The sequence below is a fragment of the Pleurodeles waltl genome, chromosome 7, assembly GCF_031143425.1.
Source record: "Pleurodeles waltl isolate 20211129_DDA chromosome 7, aPleWal1.hap1.20221129, whole genome shotgun sequence".
Taxonomy (NCBI): domain Eukaryota; kingdom Metazoa; phylum Chordata; class Amphibia; order Caudata; family Salamandridae; genus Pleurodeles; species Pleurodeles waltl.
Window position 1 is genome coordinate 1,029,852,278 of NC_090446.1, and position 16,469 is coordinate 1,029,868,746.

The 16,469-nt window shown below is 42.5% G+C and overlaps 2 protein-coding genes across 7 annotated transcripts in view; one reads left to right on the forward strand and one right to left on the reverse strand.

Moving 5' to 3' along the window:
- ARSG (arylsulfatase G) overlaps positions 1-16,469 on the reverse strand; it is a 1,341,775-nt gene that overhangs the window by 863,026 nt on the left and 462,280 nt on the right. The window lies entirely within an intron of this gene.
- LOC138245870 (monocarboxylate transporter 7-like) lies at positions 356-15,043 on the forward strand. The gene is made up of 6 exons (XM_069199852.1): positions 356-701; positions 6,140-6,381; positions 7,311-7,454; positions 8,586-8,714; positions 11,650-12,471; positions 13,637-15,043. The coding sequence occupies exons 2-6, from the start codon at positions 6,147-6,149 to the stop codon at positions 13,888-13,890; spliced, it is 1,584 nt and encodes a 527-aa protein (XP_069055953.1). The 5' UTR covers positions 356-701; positions 6,140-6,146; the 3' UTR covers positions 13,891-15,043.

Sequence of the window (16,469 nt, forward strand, 5' to 3'; positions counted from 1 at the left end):
TGCGGCAAGTATAAAAACATGCATGACGGTATGGTGCCACCGAGAACGCGCCATATTATTTATGAAGGAAACTTAAATTGAACCGGGACCCTTGAGATCTGAAGGGGATGTAGCACTCGCCCCATATGGATCAGCGATGCAAGCGCAGTCTGTCTATGGGAGCAATGCTGGCATTGTTTCCATAAAAATCGCCGCACCGCATCATGCTGTAGCCTGTGCCTGGGAGTCTAGCAGCACCCGAGCGTGCATCCGCACTGAAAGCAGCCCCAGCATCTTTCCGTCTATGGGGCACAGACCGCTGCGCGCTCCCGCTCTCCTCGGGGACGCTCCCGCAGACCGGCTAAAGCCGGTACATATTCCAAGAACCCAGCGAGTATAGGCAATGCGGAAGGGACTGAGGGGCTATGATGCACCGACTGCTGCGCGCCCCCGCGCTCCTCGGGGACGCTCCCGCAGACCGGCTAAAACCGGTAATCCGGTATATATTCCAAGAGCGCAGCGAGGGCTGGCAGTGCAGAGATACCGGGGGAGGGAGAGCAGTAGCAGGCAGTGATCCGCCGTGTGTCTGGGGTCAGGGGGGCGAACCCGGGCACACGGGGTCCTGTCTCAAGCTCGCCTCCTCCGGGAGCAGAGGGTTAAAGAGGTCAGGGGCTACAGGGGGCTGAGATCTTACCTCCTGGTGCCAACGCGGGACACTGCTGGTGAGTATTGCTGCTATTACTACACACACACAATTAGCAACTGCTTTAAATGACACATTTAAGAAATAGTTGTTTGTAATTTACATAACAACTGTACTTCTTGGATTAGGCACGTTATTTAGAATATGCATTTTACTGATGTATTACTAGTAAGTAGAATTATGCTATACAGAACGTTTATATTTAGTTGCCACGTTCACATAATTAAAAGATGTACTTAGAATTCAAGCGAATTTAGGATTTCTACGTGTTTTGGAAATCTGTTTCCTGCTGTGTGCTTGTTTTAAAAGCGCTTGGTAGCCGGTGTTATGGTAACGCGAGTGATGCTCACCCATGTGCAGTCCCAGGTATTCGACGGACCAGCGGCAACTCGAAGGCTGCCACTGTGCTTGCCTTGTGCCGGCGCACACGTGCCATTAGGGAGCGTTCCATTGTAGACTGAAGACACACTGTTTTAGGTTTCAGCTTTGAAACGTAAGCAAGAAATTCTGATGTGTTGAGGATACCGCACCTTTAAAAATTGCCTTTTATGTTGGATAGACGTGGACATGTAGTACCACACATCATTTTATCTCAGTGACATACACGCAAGGGCGGGCGACGGGTCCCATTATTTGCTCGGCAGTGATATCCTGTTTACTACTGGATGGTCGGGGGCGGGTATTTAAATGTGGAAACTACTGAAACTAAATTGGTCGCTAATAGACCTTTTTACTGTCAGACCCTGCTGCTGCCTTCCTCTGCCTAAGAGCATGGGATGTCGCAGGGGCAAGCTAGGGACTGCAGGTCGGAAGTAACAGCTGTGTCCCCTGGCTATCTTTACTCGACCCTTTGTTGTGAATGTTCCTTTTAGATCTCCATCTGCGACTTACTTTCCGGGAAGCGAATTAAAGTCAAAGTCTTCTACTGTGGAATTACTTTCAGCTGCCATCCTGGCAGAGAAACTTCACTCGCAGCTCTCCCTCGTGCGCGTTATTGATGTATTCCTAATATGGCGCTACTACCGGTCAGTGGCGTCACAGCGCTGCACAGCCCAACAGCTGCAACAAGACACTGAGCTTGTTCTTATCAATATTGCTACCAACAAAAGTGGTCAGGGCGCCGCTCAGTCCTTGTTCAAGGAGAAGCATTGAGCACGTTTGTGTGCTCTTCGGTGTTGTGCTTAGTACAGCGAATGTGTCAAGCGCTGGTGTTAAGTGCGCGGCGGGGTCTTCTCTAGAACCAATGTCTCCCGAGCTTTCTCCTGCTGGAAGACGCGCAGCCGCAACCATTCCCGCTTTATACGCGAAGTAAATGTAGAAGCGCGCGCGCCTGCTACTCCCCGGCTGTACGAGGCGGGGTCTGTGATTGCGTCGACGCGCGCCACCAGAGCGCCATGAAAAGTGTGCGCAGTGCAAACACCCCTCGTGCTTTATACATGGCTCCGCGTGGAGCGCTGCATTACAGCCGAGAGCTTCCACCCGGTAATGTGACACATCACAGGGGAGAAGTGCAAGACTGCGCACAGCCCTGGATGTGTCAGGAGTCCGCCCCGACATCATTTATATCCTGAACAGAACTCGGCAGCCACACCACAGAACCGCCATAGATGTTACGCGCGTCACCAACGGCCTGGCCTGCAAAGGTGCACAATACTACACAGCGAGGACAGTTGCACGTCGCTGTAGGATAGAGAACACTGCTCTACAACTAGTGTGGGTGCATAGGGGTGCACTACTATGCAGTCAGTACGGGTGCTCAGCAGTGCACATCGGGCCCAAAGAGTGAACAAACCACAAACTCGTTAAGGGGTAAAAGGCCGCTTTAATAGAACAGGTCTGGCAATATAAACACCTTGGCATAAAGCCTTACAAAACTACATAACCTCACTAATACATAACTTTCCTCCTATCCCCTCCCCCTCCCTCTAAATAACCCATTCAACCTACCCCTTATGCCTACCACCTTGACCTGACCTACCCCTTACCCATCCCTTCTAAAATTCCCCTTGCCTTGTGTAAATTCCCTGTCCACTGATTTTTATATCGATCCCTTTCCCCACCCGAAATGCTTCTTGACCAGAAACCCCCCGCAGCCAGACCTGACTACCAGTGTCAAAAATAATAAAACCACCCAAACCCCCCTTGACATACAAACACATCTAATGAACCATTAACCAAAACAAACCCAGACCTGTCCTGTCAAAACTGAAACTTATTAATGCCCAACCTACAACGCCTCACTAATTGCAAATCACCTCCAACCACAAAACACCAAACAAAAAGGGGTACGAAAACAAAAATCCCACAGGAACAAGAATCAATGCATGGGAGGGCGGGCGGGCACGAAGACAAACACGCCTACTGGGTGTGACGACGGCCAAAGAGGCCGCCCACACCCTGCCCCTGTCTTTTATCCTCCCACCAACAACCTGCCCCTTCCTGCACCGACCACCAATCCCCAACTCATCAGTGGCCTGTACCACTCCGGCCCGAAAAGCCCGGGGGGAGACCGGGCAAGCCCTCTGCTCCCCCCGAGCCCCCATTGGTATACAAACAGTAAAGGTACGCTGTGCTGCACAGAGGGCACGCTAACTAACCCACTAATACCATTGCAAACGGCAGTGCCCCTCCCCCATTTCAGTTCAGTAGGTACAAGAATAGAAGCCGCATTTCTTGGGTCATAGTTTATACACACACCTCATTTATGTAGCTCTTCGAGCATCCCATGCGCTCACTTTCGCAAGACTGGTCACGTTTGTTCTGCATTGAGTTGCAGTTACACAATTAAGCTCTCTGCGCACTACTAGTGTACCAGTTGCCTACCGACCCCGGGGCCAGCCAATTAAATACCCTCTTTTTTAAAATCAGAAGCGACATGTATGAGTCTGAGCCTTGCACAATCCAGGCATAGTGCCTCACCACGCAGCAAGATAGACAATTTAGGTTTAGAAGTTAAGTACTAAAGTTACAAGTCCATATTGAGGTAGCCACGTACTATAGCCCAGCCTTCAGAACCCCAGACGAAGGTCTCTACAACTTCCACAGACCTTTGTAATGTTTAATTGACAGTGTCAAGGTTTTAGAATTGAAACATTTCCCAGGCTAATTATTGACAAGATCGTTGTATTCATTTATCTGGTACAGCTAACAAGCGCTGGCAAAGCAAATGGGTTTGGCTTGTTGATTTGGATACATGTTTGTTCTGTGACATGTCTAAATGCAAAAGGAGAAAACTCAGAGAGGCACCCACCTACTGCATAGGTTTCACCATGTGTGAAGCACAGGCTATTAGTTTAAAGTACTGCATCATCTATTTATAGTGCTTGCTATCCTTATGTGGGGCACTGAAGCATGTGTCTACTTGAGTAGGGTGGGTGGTTGGAAGGGTTCTTTTTTTGTGTTTTGATTCTATTTGTGAAGTGTTTCCATGTTCTGTGTAATAGCCACATGGCTAGATGCAATATCAAAACTCACTGGGGCACCAACCTACTGTTTAGGTGGCACCACGTGTAAAGCACAGGCTATTAGTTTAAAGTACTGCATAGTATATATACATATATATATAAGTGCTTACTACCCTTATGTGAGGCACTGAGGCATGAGCCTGCTTGAGTAGACTGCTACGCCTTGTAGGGTGGGTGGTTGGAAGGGTTCTGTCTTCGTGATTTGTTTCTATTTGGGGAGTATTTCCATGTCCTATGTAATAGCCACAGAGTGCAGGAGAAAGTGGTGTGAAGAGGAGTGAAGGAGTGAAGAGGAGTGGAGGAGTGAAGAGGAGTGGTGCCAGAGACACTCTGAAGCTCTACTGCTTCTATAGATCTTTGTAATGTTTAATTCATTCTCCTTTCCTAGATTCAACGATTTTCCAGTCTAATTATTCACAACAAAATCATTGTTATTAATTATCTAGCACAGCTAATAAGCAAGCACTGACAAACCCAATGCATCTGGCTTGTTTGAGATATAGGAGTTTGCTGCTGTGTGACATGGCTAGATGCAATAACAGAAAACTCACTGGGCCACCAACCTACTGTTTAGGTAGACACTTGTGTGAAGCACAGGATTTTAGTTTATTGTATGCCAACATCTAAATACTGCTTATTACCTTTGTGAGGCACTGAAGCATGAGCAGGATGCTTGCAATGTAGGGTTGTGTGGTTAGAGGGGTTCTGTCTATGTATTTTGATCGTATTTGGGGAGTGTTTCCGTGCCTTTTGTGATGACCACATATTATAGGTTTTAAGTCATGCCCCTAATTACATAGGCCACGCCTCTTAAAAAGGCTTCAAAGTTACTCTTTGGCCACGCCCCTTTCAAAGACCCTCCCACATTTTTCATCCCATTTAAAGCATTGCTCAAAGGTAAACTTGGCTATTAGGGGGGGAACACGTGCCAGATCTGACAGTGGGTACTGAAGATAGGGGAGGCTGCTTTTGTATCACTCAAGCAGCATAACAAACTATGTAAGTGGGCCTGATCTGGATTCCACCTTCTCAACCTTTACCACTTGGTCCCTCCAGCCCTCTCCTTTGCACTCTCTGGCCTCTCCTGCTTCCTGTCTCCCAGGTAGACACCTGCAGTTCACAGTCCACAATGTAGTACTGCTCTGCTCAGTCAGATTTTCCATCTTATTGTTAACAAGTACTAACAAAGCTAAATTTCATATATTGTTTTTTTCTTTGTTTTGATGTTGTGCTTTCTAATACATATATTTACTATTTTCCATAAATCTTTTTAGAGGGGGAGTCATCAAATCTATTACTTATGGTAATACTGCTACTTGAATCTGCTCTAAAAACTTGCATCAGCATTATAAGTGAAGAAATAGTCACTATTTTTAATTAGTTGTTGCTTTTAGGTGGATTACCACACTGCTCTGTTTGCTTGTCTGTTGTGCCCAATGCATTGGGCAGACTAGCTGGAAGTGTTTCCCCCTATTCCATCTTAATCACTGTAACTCCAGGATGATTCAAGGAACACTCGGATAATATCACGATGGTACAGGAAGGCAACTGAGCTACATTTTTTCGTTATTATTCGAAATTAGCATTTAGATCCTTTCACAGTAATGCAAGTAGGAGAGATAACCTTGCCTGTCCACCGAAAGTGGGAGGAAGTAAGGGACCAGCAGGAGACTATCCGGTTTGTTTTTTGTTTTCTCACAGACGCCAACTATGGACAACAAAGTCCCCAGTTTACCAACATAAATGAGTCAATGGTTCTCATGCAAGGAAGCAGCAGGGACCCATGAGGCAAGAAGGCTGTGAAAATGAAGGAGGGCGAGTAAAATTGACTTTAAGGCAGCATTACAGAAAGTGAGAACTTGGAGTTAGATTGTGCAGCGCTGCAGCACAGATTTCTAAAATTAAGAAACTACTCACTGTAGTAAGCACATAAATCAAAGTGTAACGTGGAAAGAACCCAGGTGGTTGTCTAAGCTATCTCATTTCTCTACAGATCGAGGATGACTGCCATGGCAACAGCGAGAACCTGCACCAATGCAAAAGTTTACACCAAAGTGCCTGATGGCGGCTGGGGCTGGGTGGTGGCCGTTGCCTTCTTCTTCGTAGAAGTATTCACCTATGGGGTCATCAAGACGTTTGGAGTCTTCTTCGGCGAACTCATCACTTACTTCGAGGAAAGCAACAGTCGTATATCCTGGATCATCTCAATATGTGTGTTTGTGATGACATTTACCGGTGAGTAGCGAGTTTTCCCTCCGAAGTAAGGGTGTACCACTTTAAAACTGGATTTTTAAGATGTGCTGAACATGATGGATAAGAAATACCGCGATTGTGATCTTAAACCAAAACGTGCTTGAAAGTAGCAGTTCTTTTTGTCCACATTTGACCTTGTAATTAATGTATCTTTTAGTAACAGTGCAGCAAGAAGTCTGACTCCCAGCCCACAATACATTACACTTCATGAAATCTGAAGGATTTCCCAAGAACAAATTCCTTTTTTCATTCTGAAATGATGAGAACAGGCACCTTCCTGTAGTCAAGTGACACGTGCTTTTGCACATCTTTGACACATAGTTTTGATTTTAAGATAAAGTAATGTTATCTGACCGCGTGACTTTTTATTTTACGAATTTAAAGAAACCGTGTATTTCAGCATCATACATGCTTCACTTCTGTCTCTGCGAATTAGAGCTCCACGAGTCATTCAGAGCAGATTAAGAAAACTAAAATATTGAAACTGAAGAATGAAATCTGGAGATAACCATCGCACGCTTAATCAGTGACATGTCTTTTTTACATCGGTTAGTTAGGACTGAGACACCGAATAAAGCTGCAGTTCTTTTTCTTACTGAATAGTGACACAATGTGGTATGAGATGGCCTAGTTTAGGGGAGATTGCTCCAAATGGTAAGGAAGAGTGGTTGTTAGCATGGTAACATTTATTGTTGACTGGCCAGGATGTCAAATCATGGCATGCCTCAAGATGACTTCACTAGAATGTCATGAATATTTTTCATATGTACGAAACTACGGGGCAATAATGGGACCTTGTTCTGAACGTAACAAAATGCATAACGTAAAAATGCCATCTGCTTTTTTTTTTTTTCTTTCTTTCACTTGCAAAAACATAACTGCAAAACTAACTCCGCTTTGTTTTATTGCAGCTCCACTGTCAACAGTACTGAGTAACCGGTTTGGCCACCGACCAGTGGTTATGGCCGGAGGGTTCCTGGTCAGCATCGGAATGGTCACCGCATCTTTTGCACGCAGCGTCGACGAAATGTACTTAACAATTGGTCTAATATCTGGTAAGTTTCTAAGGGCGACCAATGTTGTTTTCTCCCAACTCAAGCTTTCATCCCACTAAGGCATTAATCATAGAAAAACAACAAAACTGCCTCATGCTGGGCTGAGGAGAATGATCATCTCTATAGTCTTTCAGGACATTAGGGAAGTTGAACTTTAATGAAGTGGAGAGAATACTTTTGGAATCAATATTGAGACATTATGAATCAATGTATATACGTATAGGTAGATTGGTTGCGGGAAAGCCAGTGATACATAAAGGTCTTAAAAAGAGCAGAGACATTTACTGTAGCATTATAGTCCGATGCCGAGGGCTATACAAGTCGTTAAAGGCCCTGGACCATATTTATAGTCCCGGGCCGCGGGCGAGGGCCTTTAACAACCAGTGTAGTCTGAGGCAGAAGGGCTGAAAGGCTGTACGAACATTCCACTAACTAGGGTTAGAATGCTCTGATTAAAAACAAAGAGAGAGAAAGGCAGACATTGGACTGTTACCAGCCAGTAGGAGCCCTGAGACTCGTCACTGTCTTCAGCGGAGCGCTCAGCATTCTAATACTCTACCTGAGCATAGTGGCCAGCGAGCATTCACTAATCTTACCAGCTTTGTAAACTTATCTAGTTCGATGAATCTGGAGAACTGGAGTTGGGGCATGACAATATTTGTCTTATTTCCATAGAGGAACCAGATCCTGAATTATGTTTTCGTTATCACTCCACCTTAAATTTTTATCAATTTATGGAAAATGATTATTTAATACCTGGCATCACTGCCTCTGCCTGTGCTTGCCTTAAACACATCACATTCAGACATCACATATAAAAACAACACTGAACACTAGCCACGCCTAATGCTAAGACTGCGATTCTTGATTCCGCTGCATGCCTCTTAGTTCCACCATCCTGCACTTCTGGTCTCTTTATCTCACTCTTGCAGGGTCTTTCATCCTCCGTTTCCCCCTTTGTCACTGTTTCCCCATCTTTCACGTCCTCCTTCTTTCTCCCTTTGCTAACTTTCACTCTGTGGGTCAAATTCCTGTGATAAATACGCCCGAACCCAAGCACCTGAACAATTTACCTCTGTGTAAAGAATATTACAACAGATGATCACACCTGTCCTTTCTATCCTTCCACAGGTTTGGGATACTCCTTAAGTTTCATACCAACGGTCACCATACTTTCACAGTACTTTGACAGAAAGCGTTCACTGGTTACTGCAGTTGCCTCTACTGGAGAATGTTTTGCAGTTTTCGCCTTTGCACCAGGTAAGCAGTTCAATATAGCATTTCACAAAATAAATGCTCCCATATAGCCTTAGAACCCGCCGTAGTGGGCTCTACCGGCTATTAAAGGCCCGCTCCCCGCGTTAAATGTTAAATTTAACAAGGGAGAGGGACTTTAATAGCCGGTAGAGCCCGCTACGGCGGGTTCTAAGGCTATTAGAACATTCTGCCACTCAGGGCAGAATGTTCTATTAAAAAAAAAATGTTCACGGAGCCCGAGGGGATTAAAATCCCCTCGGGCTCCGTGAGGCTTTGTTCACAGCTGTTGCTGTGAACAAAGCGAACATTGGAATGTTGGCGCTGCAGGCTTTTACCGGCCAGTAAAAGGCAGCAGCACTCCATTGTTTTCAATGGAGCCCCCAGCATTCCAATGTTCTAATATGTGAAATACTCTCTCCATCTCCATTTTCTTTCTTTTTTTTTTTTTTTTTTCAGCTGCTAGCTCAGCTGAGCCACTGTGTAAAGGGAGAGGCAGACCAGGGCCATGGAGGGGGTGCAATTACGTGCACATGTTAGTTTGGCTGGCCAAACTGACATGCGCACTTAGGTTTCTCCAACCCAACTGTGTTACACAGCCGGGTTGGAGAAACTGCACAGACTCGCATGCAGTGTCTGAGCGGCAGACTAAGCTGGCCAGACCAATTCTAGCACTGCTCTCATGCTAGGTAAAGCATGGGAGCAGTGGCATGATTGCATGGGGAGCCTGTGATGGTGTCCTAGGTACTTTTGGGATACCATCAGAAGAGGAGCACAAGGTGTCTGGCAGTGTCTGAAAAGATATGTTTATTTTTAATTAGCCACCCCACTCTTCCCTCCACTGCCCCTTGATTTGCGGCAGCTGCTCCTGCTCTTATCACATAGTAAGTGCACATTTTCAATTAAGCTGATCACATTCCAGGTGTGACAATTATAAACATGAAGTGGCACAATCTTTGGGTCGCCCGTTTAAAAAAAAAACACATACGCTATATGTAGCTCATCTTTTGTAGATTTTATGCAGCTTTTGACCTTATCCCCAGGGGGAATTAAGGACAGTGCTTGAACAGCTAGGAGTTCCGAATTACTTATTGAAAATTATCAATAGGCTCCACCTAAAGAACTGTAGTCCGATACGATGGGGATCCAATGGATAGCTGACTGGTCGAGTTGGAGTGGATAGATGGGTAAGACAATTATCAGGCTAATGGGGTAAGAGCAGCACTATATGGGGTTATGGGGCTTGAAAAAGTTAAAAATACTTTTATGAGATGAATTTTGGGATTACAACGAAATGTACCATTAACTCCAGTTAGGTTAGATCTTGGTTTGAATAATATTACGCTAGTGGCAGCATTTAGACTCATAGCTTTTTGGGTGCGGATTTGGTGTAATAATTCACCACTTCCTATGTGAGAATCATTAAAGTAATGACATTGGATAATAAGGGGAGGATTCTATTCTATAGATTCGATTCTATGTTAAAAAAAAAAGTGGTTAAAAAAACTGGATATGGGTGACCTATGGACCAATCAACAAAGTATTAACAAAAATACTTTGGCATTCTTAAAGACGATATCCGGGGCTCATGGCTGAACCCCGACATTGTGGGAGATTTAACAGCTAGGTTCCTGGATTTTAAAAATCACATGCATCAGGAAGCATTCCTAAACCAGATTGAACCCTTGCAGGCAAAAACTTTATATTTACAGTTCCGATATCGCACCTTGCTCTTAAGGAGGGTTGTGTGTGTTTTTTTTGTTGTTTTTTTTTGTCCTAGATACAGTGTGTATGGGAAAGTATGGTTTGTTCCAACTTGTCTTCTCCTATAGAATAAATATGTGCGTTCTACCATTAGGATCATTAGAAGTGGCACAACTTCCCTGCTTGATTTTTTGCCTTGTCTAGATACTTATTATATGCTAGGATCTGGAAGCCTCCAGGTAGCCCACACTCTCCCCACCAGCTATACACAGACCGACAAACTTAATTTGTTGGAAGAGGGTTTTATTTAAACACCAATTAATTTCTTTAAAGCAAACATAGTCATAAATCAAGCATAAAGAGCATTGCACAAATATTTACAACAATTACAAGTCGAGAAGTATTTTATTTGTACCTTTTCCCACGGTTCCAGGTGAGTTTAGTATCTGTTAATGACTATTAAGAGTCAAAGTGTTGCAGTAACATAACTACAGCCAGGTTCCACACATTTAGTTTGTACAAGACCTGCATAGAGTACCTTCCTTATCTCAGTCAAAGCAAGGGCTCGGCCATTATAAGAATGAGAAGCGATAAGGACAGCCATGATGTCAGGATAACTCTTCTTCTTTTCTTTCTTTTTATGCCTTTTCCAACCAAGACACAAGTATTAATTTTGCAACATTTGGTCAAGGCCTAATCAGTTGTCAGTACTTGGGAGACATCTTAGTTCTCTTGCCATTGGCTCAAGATGTCAAGAAGCTGGGAGCATGATGAAACGAAATGAGACAGAGAGAATAAAATCTGCTTAGTCCCCACTCCAGTCAAACATAAGGCTACCAAGCCACGATTTTTAAATCATATTAACTTTTACTAACCCATGTAGAGTTAGCCTTTAAGAGTAACTAGAAACCAATAATGCAATTGTGCACTACAGAAGGATTGTCAAAGTTAGCCGTGTCATATTATCAATATTGTGATATGTTTTTCCTTTTCCTTACCAAAGAATGTGCAAGTGACATGGGGCATGTTTATTTAATGTCTTAGGAGACTGCTTCTAACTTAACATTCAATGCTTTTTAATGCCATTGTATAATTTACCAATGTAGTAGGCACGTATATTATGTCATTAGGTAAACTGAGCATGTTATACTGAAGGTTGAGTGATGCATCGTTAAAAATCATGTTGCAATTGATGTCTGTAGATTAACAAACTATGGTTTTTCATTCTCTTCCCTAGTTATTACTGCTCTAAACGATCACCTCGGCTGGAGACACAGCCTGCTGCTTCTTGGTGTTCTTCAGTTAAATATTGTTGTTTGTGGGTCACTGCTACGACCAATGAAAATCCAAAAAGAAGTACAAGTAGAAGAAACTCCAAAAAAAGAGAGCGTGGGAACAGAATACATACTTGAAAATGAGAAAACAATTACTTCAATTGATTCCATTGACTCTGGAGTCGAAGTAGGTACCTCACCCAAGAAAGAAAATGAACACTTGAAACCAGAGACAGAATATGTTGTCCCTCAGGAAAATGTCCAAATGCTGGAAGAAGCACATGGTCCTCCGGTGAAAACAAAAGTCACACTGTTGGACTTTTCAATTTTGAAAAATAGTGGTTTTATTTGTTATGCACTGTATGGCCTTTTTGCTACACTTGCATTTTTTGCCCCTTCTCTGTACATCATTCCACTGGGTATCAGTCTTGGCATTGATAAAGATCATTCTGCCTACATGCTGTCTGCCATGGCCATCGCTGAAGTTTTCGGAAGAATTGGCGCTGGCTGGATTCTTAATAAGAAGCCCATTCGCAAGATTTATATTGAGATAATTTTCGTCATTTTGTTATGTTTGGCTCTCATTTCTTTTGCCTTTGCCACAGAGTTTTGGGGCCTGACTGTGTGTAGCGCATTTTATGGATGTATGTTAGGATCAGTGGCAGGTACCCACATTCCAATGCTAGCGGATGATGACGTAGTGGGCATCGAGAAGATGTCTTCAGCAGTTGGAGTCTATGTTTTCATTCAGAGCATAGCCGGGTTGGCTGGTCCACCACTTGGAGGTATGTTTACTTTTTCATTTTTCTAAACTAAACTTTTGTTTTTAATTTGAGACAACTATTTAATTTGTATTTTTGTGTATAACTTTTAGTATTAATGAAATTGTGGCTTTTACAGTTGGTTTTATCTTCATGTAAAGGGAAAATAAGAGGCCCAAAATGCACCAGAAAGAGTACCGACTCAACATTCAAATACCCAAGCAGTGGAATTTAATGTAGACATTGGTGCATCCAATTTTAGTCAACACCAGAAATTCTGTAACCTTAAGATGTATTCAACAGGCTTTGTGTTCATGCGCAAATCTCTCCCAGATACAGGAAACCCAGCTCTAAATGCATTTATTATTTAAAGTAGGGAAACTCCACCTTAGCTTGTACTTTTTCACATGTCTTGGAGCCAAACTGTGAACTTCATATCAAATGCAGTGTTTCCAATTATTTTGTGCCCCAAGTCCTCGAATGGTGGTAGAGTATCGAGAATCCAACACCTGCCAAATCTTGAGCATTCTACTGATCTTTTGCAGGCCAAAGCTATTTGCAGCAGGACTTAAAATGACATGGTGCAAATATTCTTACCTTGCTCAAGCTCAACCCAAATGTATAGATTTGGTGGATAATCGTAAACCTCTTAGTGGAAATTCATCATTACAAAACAAGCACATTGTGTGGAGTACACTTTGACCTCATACCAAATTTGGTGAAGCCGTATCTCCATGATTTTCGCTTGTTGCATTTCAGTCAACCTAAATGGGAAACCATTTCTTGGAGCAGACCCCCCTAAAGATGTCACTGTATCGAACTTCACCGAAGGTAGTACAGAACGTCACAGTGAACAAAACAATAAGTTGGTTTGGTGGAGACATAAGAAGACCCAAAGTTGCATGCCCTCTGAGGTTATCATCTCAGAGATGATATATGTAACTTTCTTTATACAGCACTGTTCAGCTGGTTAAATACTGCAGATTATTTTACGGACCTTGGGTTAAGAATTCGTAATGAATGGGAACAAAGCCTCCAACGTGAAATCGGAAAGAAATGATGATTTCTAGAAAAAGTAACGTTTTTAGATTGAGTCTAATTGCAGACATTGCTTTATCATGTAATGTGATAATAGTTACAATTTGATTGCTTTTTCACTAATGAAAACAATGTTATCTTTCAACTCTAGGTGTTCTTGTGGATCAAACACAGAATTACGCGACAGCATTCTACTCCTGTGCGATTGGCATGGCGCTGGCAGCCATGTGCCTGGCCTTAGTAAGGCCGTGCAAGAATGGCCTCTGCAGACGTAAACCGAAGAAATCTATAGAAGAAGGGGATTATAATGAGAAAGAAGTTTTCAAAGATGTGCCAGATGACTTTCTTGAAATGGATTTTGGAAAACCTGAAGGCTCAATAAAAAGTAATGAAAATACTTGTTAAAGAACTTTACATTCGTGCCAACCAAACAGGACTTTAAGAAAGACAATGCAGTAACCAACAGTGAATCAACAACCTTAGAATGTACACTTAAAAGGGAATTCAAAAGCTTTCAGTGTGAAAAGCTGCTAAGTACAATTGAGAGAAGGCTGCCATTTTCTTATATCCATGTAATTGCCCATAGTGGGCAGCTGTGTTTTGTCACTAGATTTCTGATGAACAAATGAGCCATTTGTTTTGCCTTCTAGCAATGCAAAACAACAAATACCACTTGGTTTGCATCCTGCATAGTCACCTATGGGTAAGTTTGCACCTTAAAATGCAGCAGTATATTGAAGATGATGTTAATTCAGATGCTGTACCCAGAACAAATTCTTATTTTGAGCATGATACATTCTGAGGACCAGGATTTTAAAGAGAAAATGTGTGTATTTTACAGAAACAGTGCCACATCAACTTAAGATTTTAATTTTATGGCCAGTTATTGTTGATTAATTCAGAGATGTATTTGCGTGTGCTCTAAAGCAATATGTCTATCTGTTTTCAGTGTCTTAAAAGATTTATTTAAAATGTATTTATAGAGTTACTCTAGGCAGCCTGTGGCCTCCCACTGGACCAAGATGTAAGCAACAAATATAATTGTAAAGCATATTGTTTTTTGTCTGTAACTCTTTTACTTTTGTGCATCAAGAGTACTGTTTTACGCACCTTACTGTCACAAAGACCCAGGTTGCAAGCAATGCTGCATACCATGTATTTTAACAAAAAATGAGCATGTCACATGCCAACCAACACATTTGTTTTCTGAAACCTCCAGTTTTTCAAATCAGGGTGTTCATTTTAAGAAATCCTAAAGTAAAACATCAGTAAGATTGGTCCAATATTTACGATGTTATGTGACGTTTCAAACTCAGATGTGAATTTGGTCAGTATTTCAAAATTTAGTTCAGATTTGTAGTGGTATATTGTATTTGATTAACATTCTACATACAATATTAAAGACGAGGGATTCTATCAAGTGACAGAAGAAATGAAATCAGAATGTAAAATTATTATGCAAGTGTGTAAAAGAACTGCTAACCCTTGTGAGTGATTACTTACAGGGCTATCAGTTTTAAGCGTGTCGATAGAACCTTGAATAAAACATCGAAATGATTACCAGTCTCAAAGTTTACTTTTCTATATCATCTACGTGGGACAATTGGGAAACACATGCATAGAGGAGGCAGGTTAGCTGATGAGTTTGTTCTCACTGCATTTCAGAAGAAATACCACTGACATCTGAGGCTTTAGTGATAGGGGATTGTGTACTGCTCATCAATTCCTAAGCATCGTGCTCTTCATCTACTCAAAAACCCATTCAGCCACGAGCTACATAACTTTCAAAGGACAATCGCTCATATTTTAGAATTTGCAACCACTTTTTATTAATAAGGGCTCCTCATAGTAGAGGTACTCAATTTCTGCAACACAAGGGATCTGCCTTACATTCAACCACGAATCTCAATCGAATTTGTAACAGACAACAGAGTCTGAAAGAAAGGTGAGGCAGAATGTTTTAATATAGATCAACATAGAAATTTATGATTCACTCTTTTTTTTTTTTAATGAGCATAACCTATTTAATCATTAGTGTTCATCAATTCATTCAGACATCTGTCTTCTGGACATATAATATGTCATTCCAGATTTAAACAGCAATTCGCTAATCCATCCCACCTTTTCTCTAATATGATTACCTCAGGTTAAAGATTGCAAGAAATAGTCACATTTCCATGTAGCCACCTTAAGGGCAAAGAGGATCGAAAGTATCTACCTAGCTTAGATCAGCAGACCCAGAATGCAACCAATCACTATGCTCAAAGAGCTCTTCAATCCGTGTTGTCAAAGGAGACCAAATCTGTGCCCCCCGTTTTCTAGCACTCCTCCCCTCGCAATTATACATTGCTTTCTCCATATAATGCATACTCATTAACCAAGAAAACCATTGTTGTACCGTGGGTGGCTCACTATCCTTCCATGCAGTTGCAATTAGAAGACATGCCACAGCTTTGGGGATACACAAAATAAAGCTGCCAACATCCCACACAACAGAAGTCATATTGTTCAGCAGTGTATAAATCTGTCCGATTTTAGCTCCCTGATGTAACAACATATCCAGGAGGCAAATTTTTCCAAGTGAGAACTGATCACTCTGCAATTTGTTAAAGTAATCTCTGATCTGCAGAAATGTATAAAAAATGACCCTTTTTCCAATCTAAAATCCTGCTGCAGATCTCAAAAGTAGCACAAACATTGAGAATAGAGAATACATATCTCCCACCCAGGTGATCCCCGCCTTTTACCATCTCCTACATGTCCCATAATAAAACACCGCTGGAAATAGAAAAGAGTGCCATAAAGGAGTATAGCGACCGTATTTAGTAATTCCAATCCTTTTTAGGGTCGAGCCTGCATTGCATGCGCTCGCGCATGCGTATCACAGCGAGACGCTTTGGTTATTAGAAAAGGGTTCGGAGCCCTGTCGACATCACGTCAGTGTTTTTCATTGGTTTGCGGGCTTGCCTATTAAAATCCGCTTG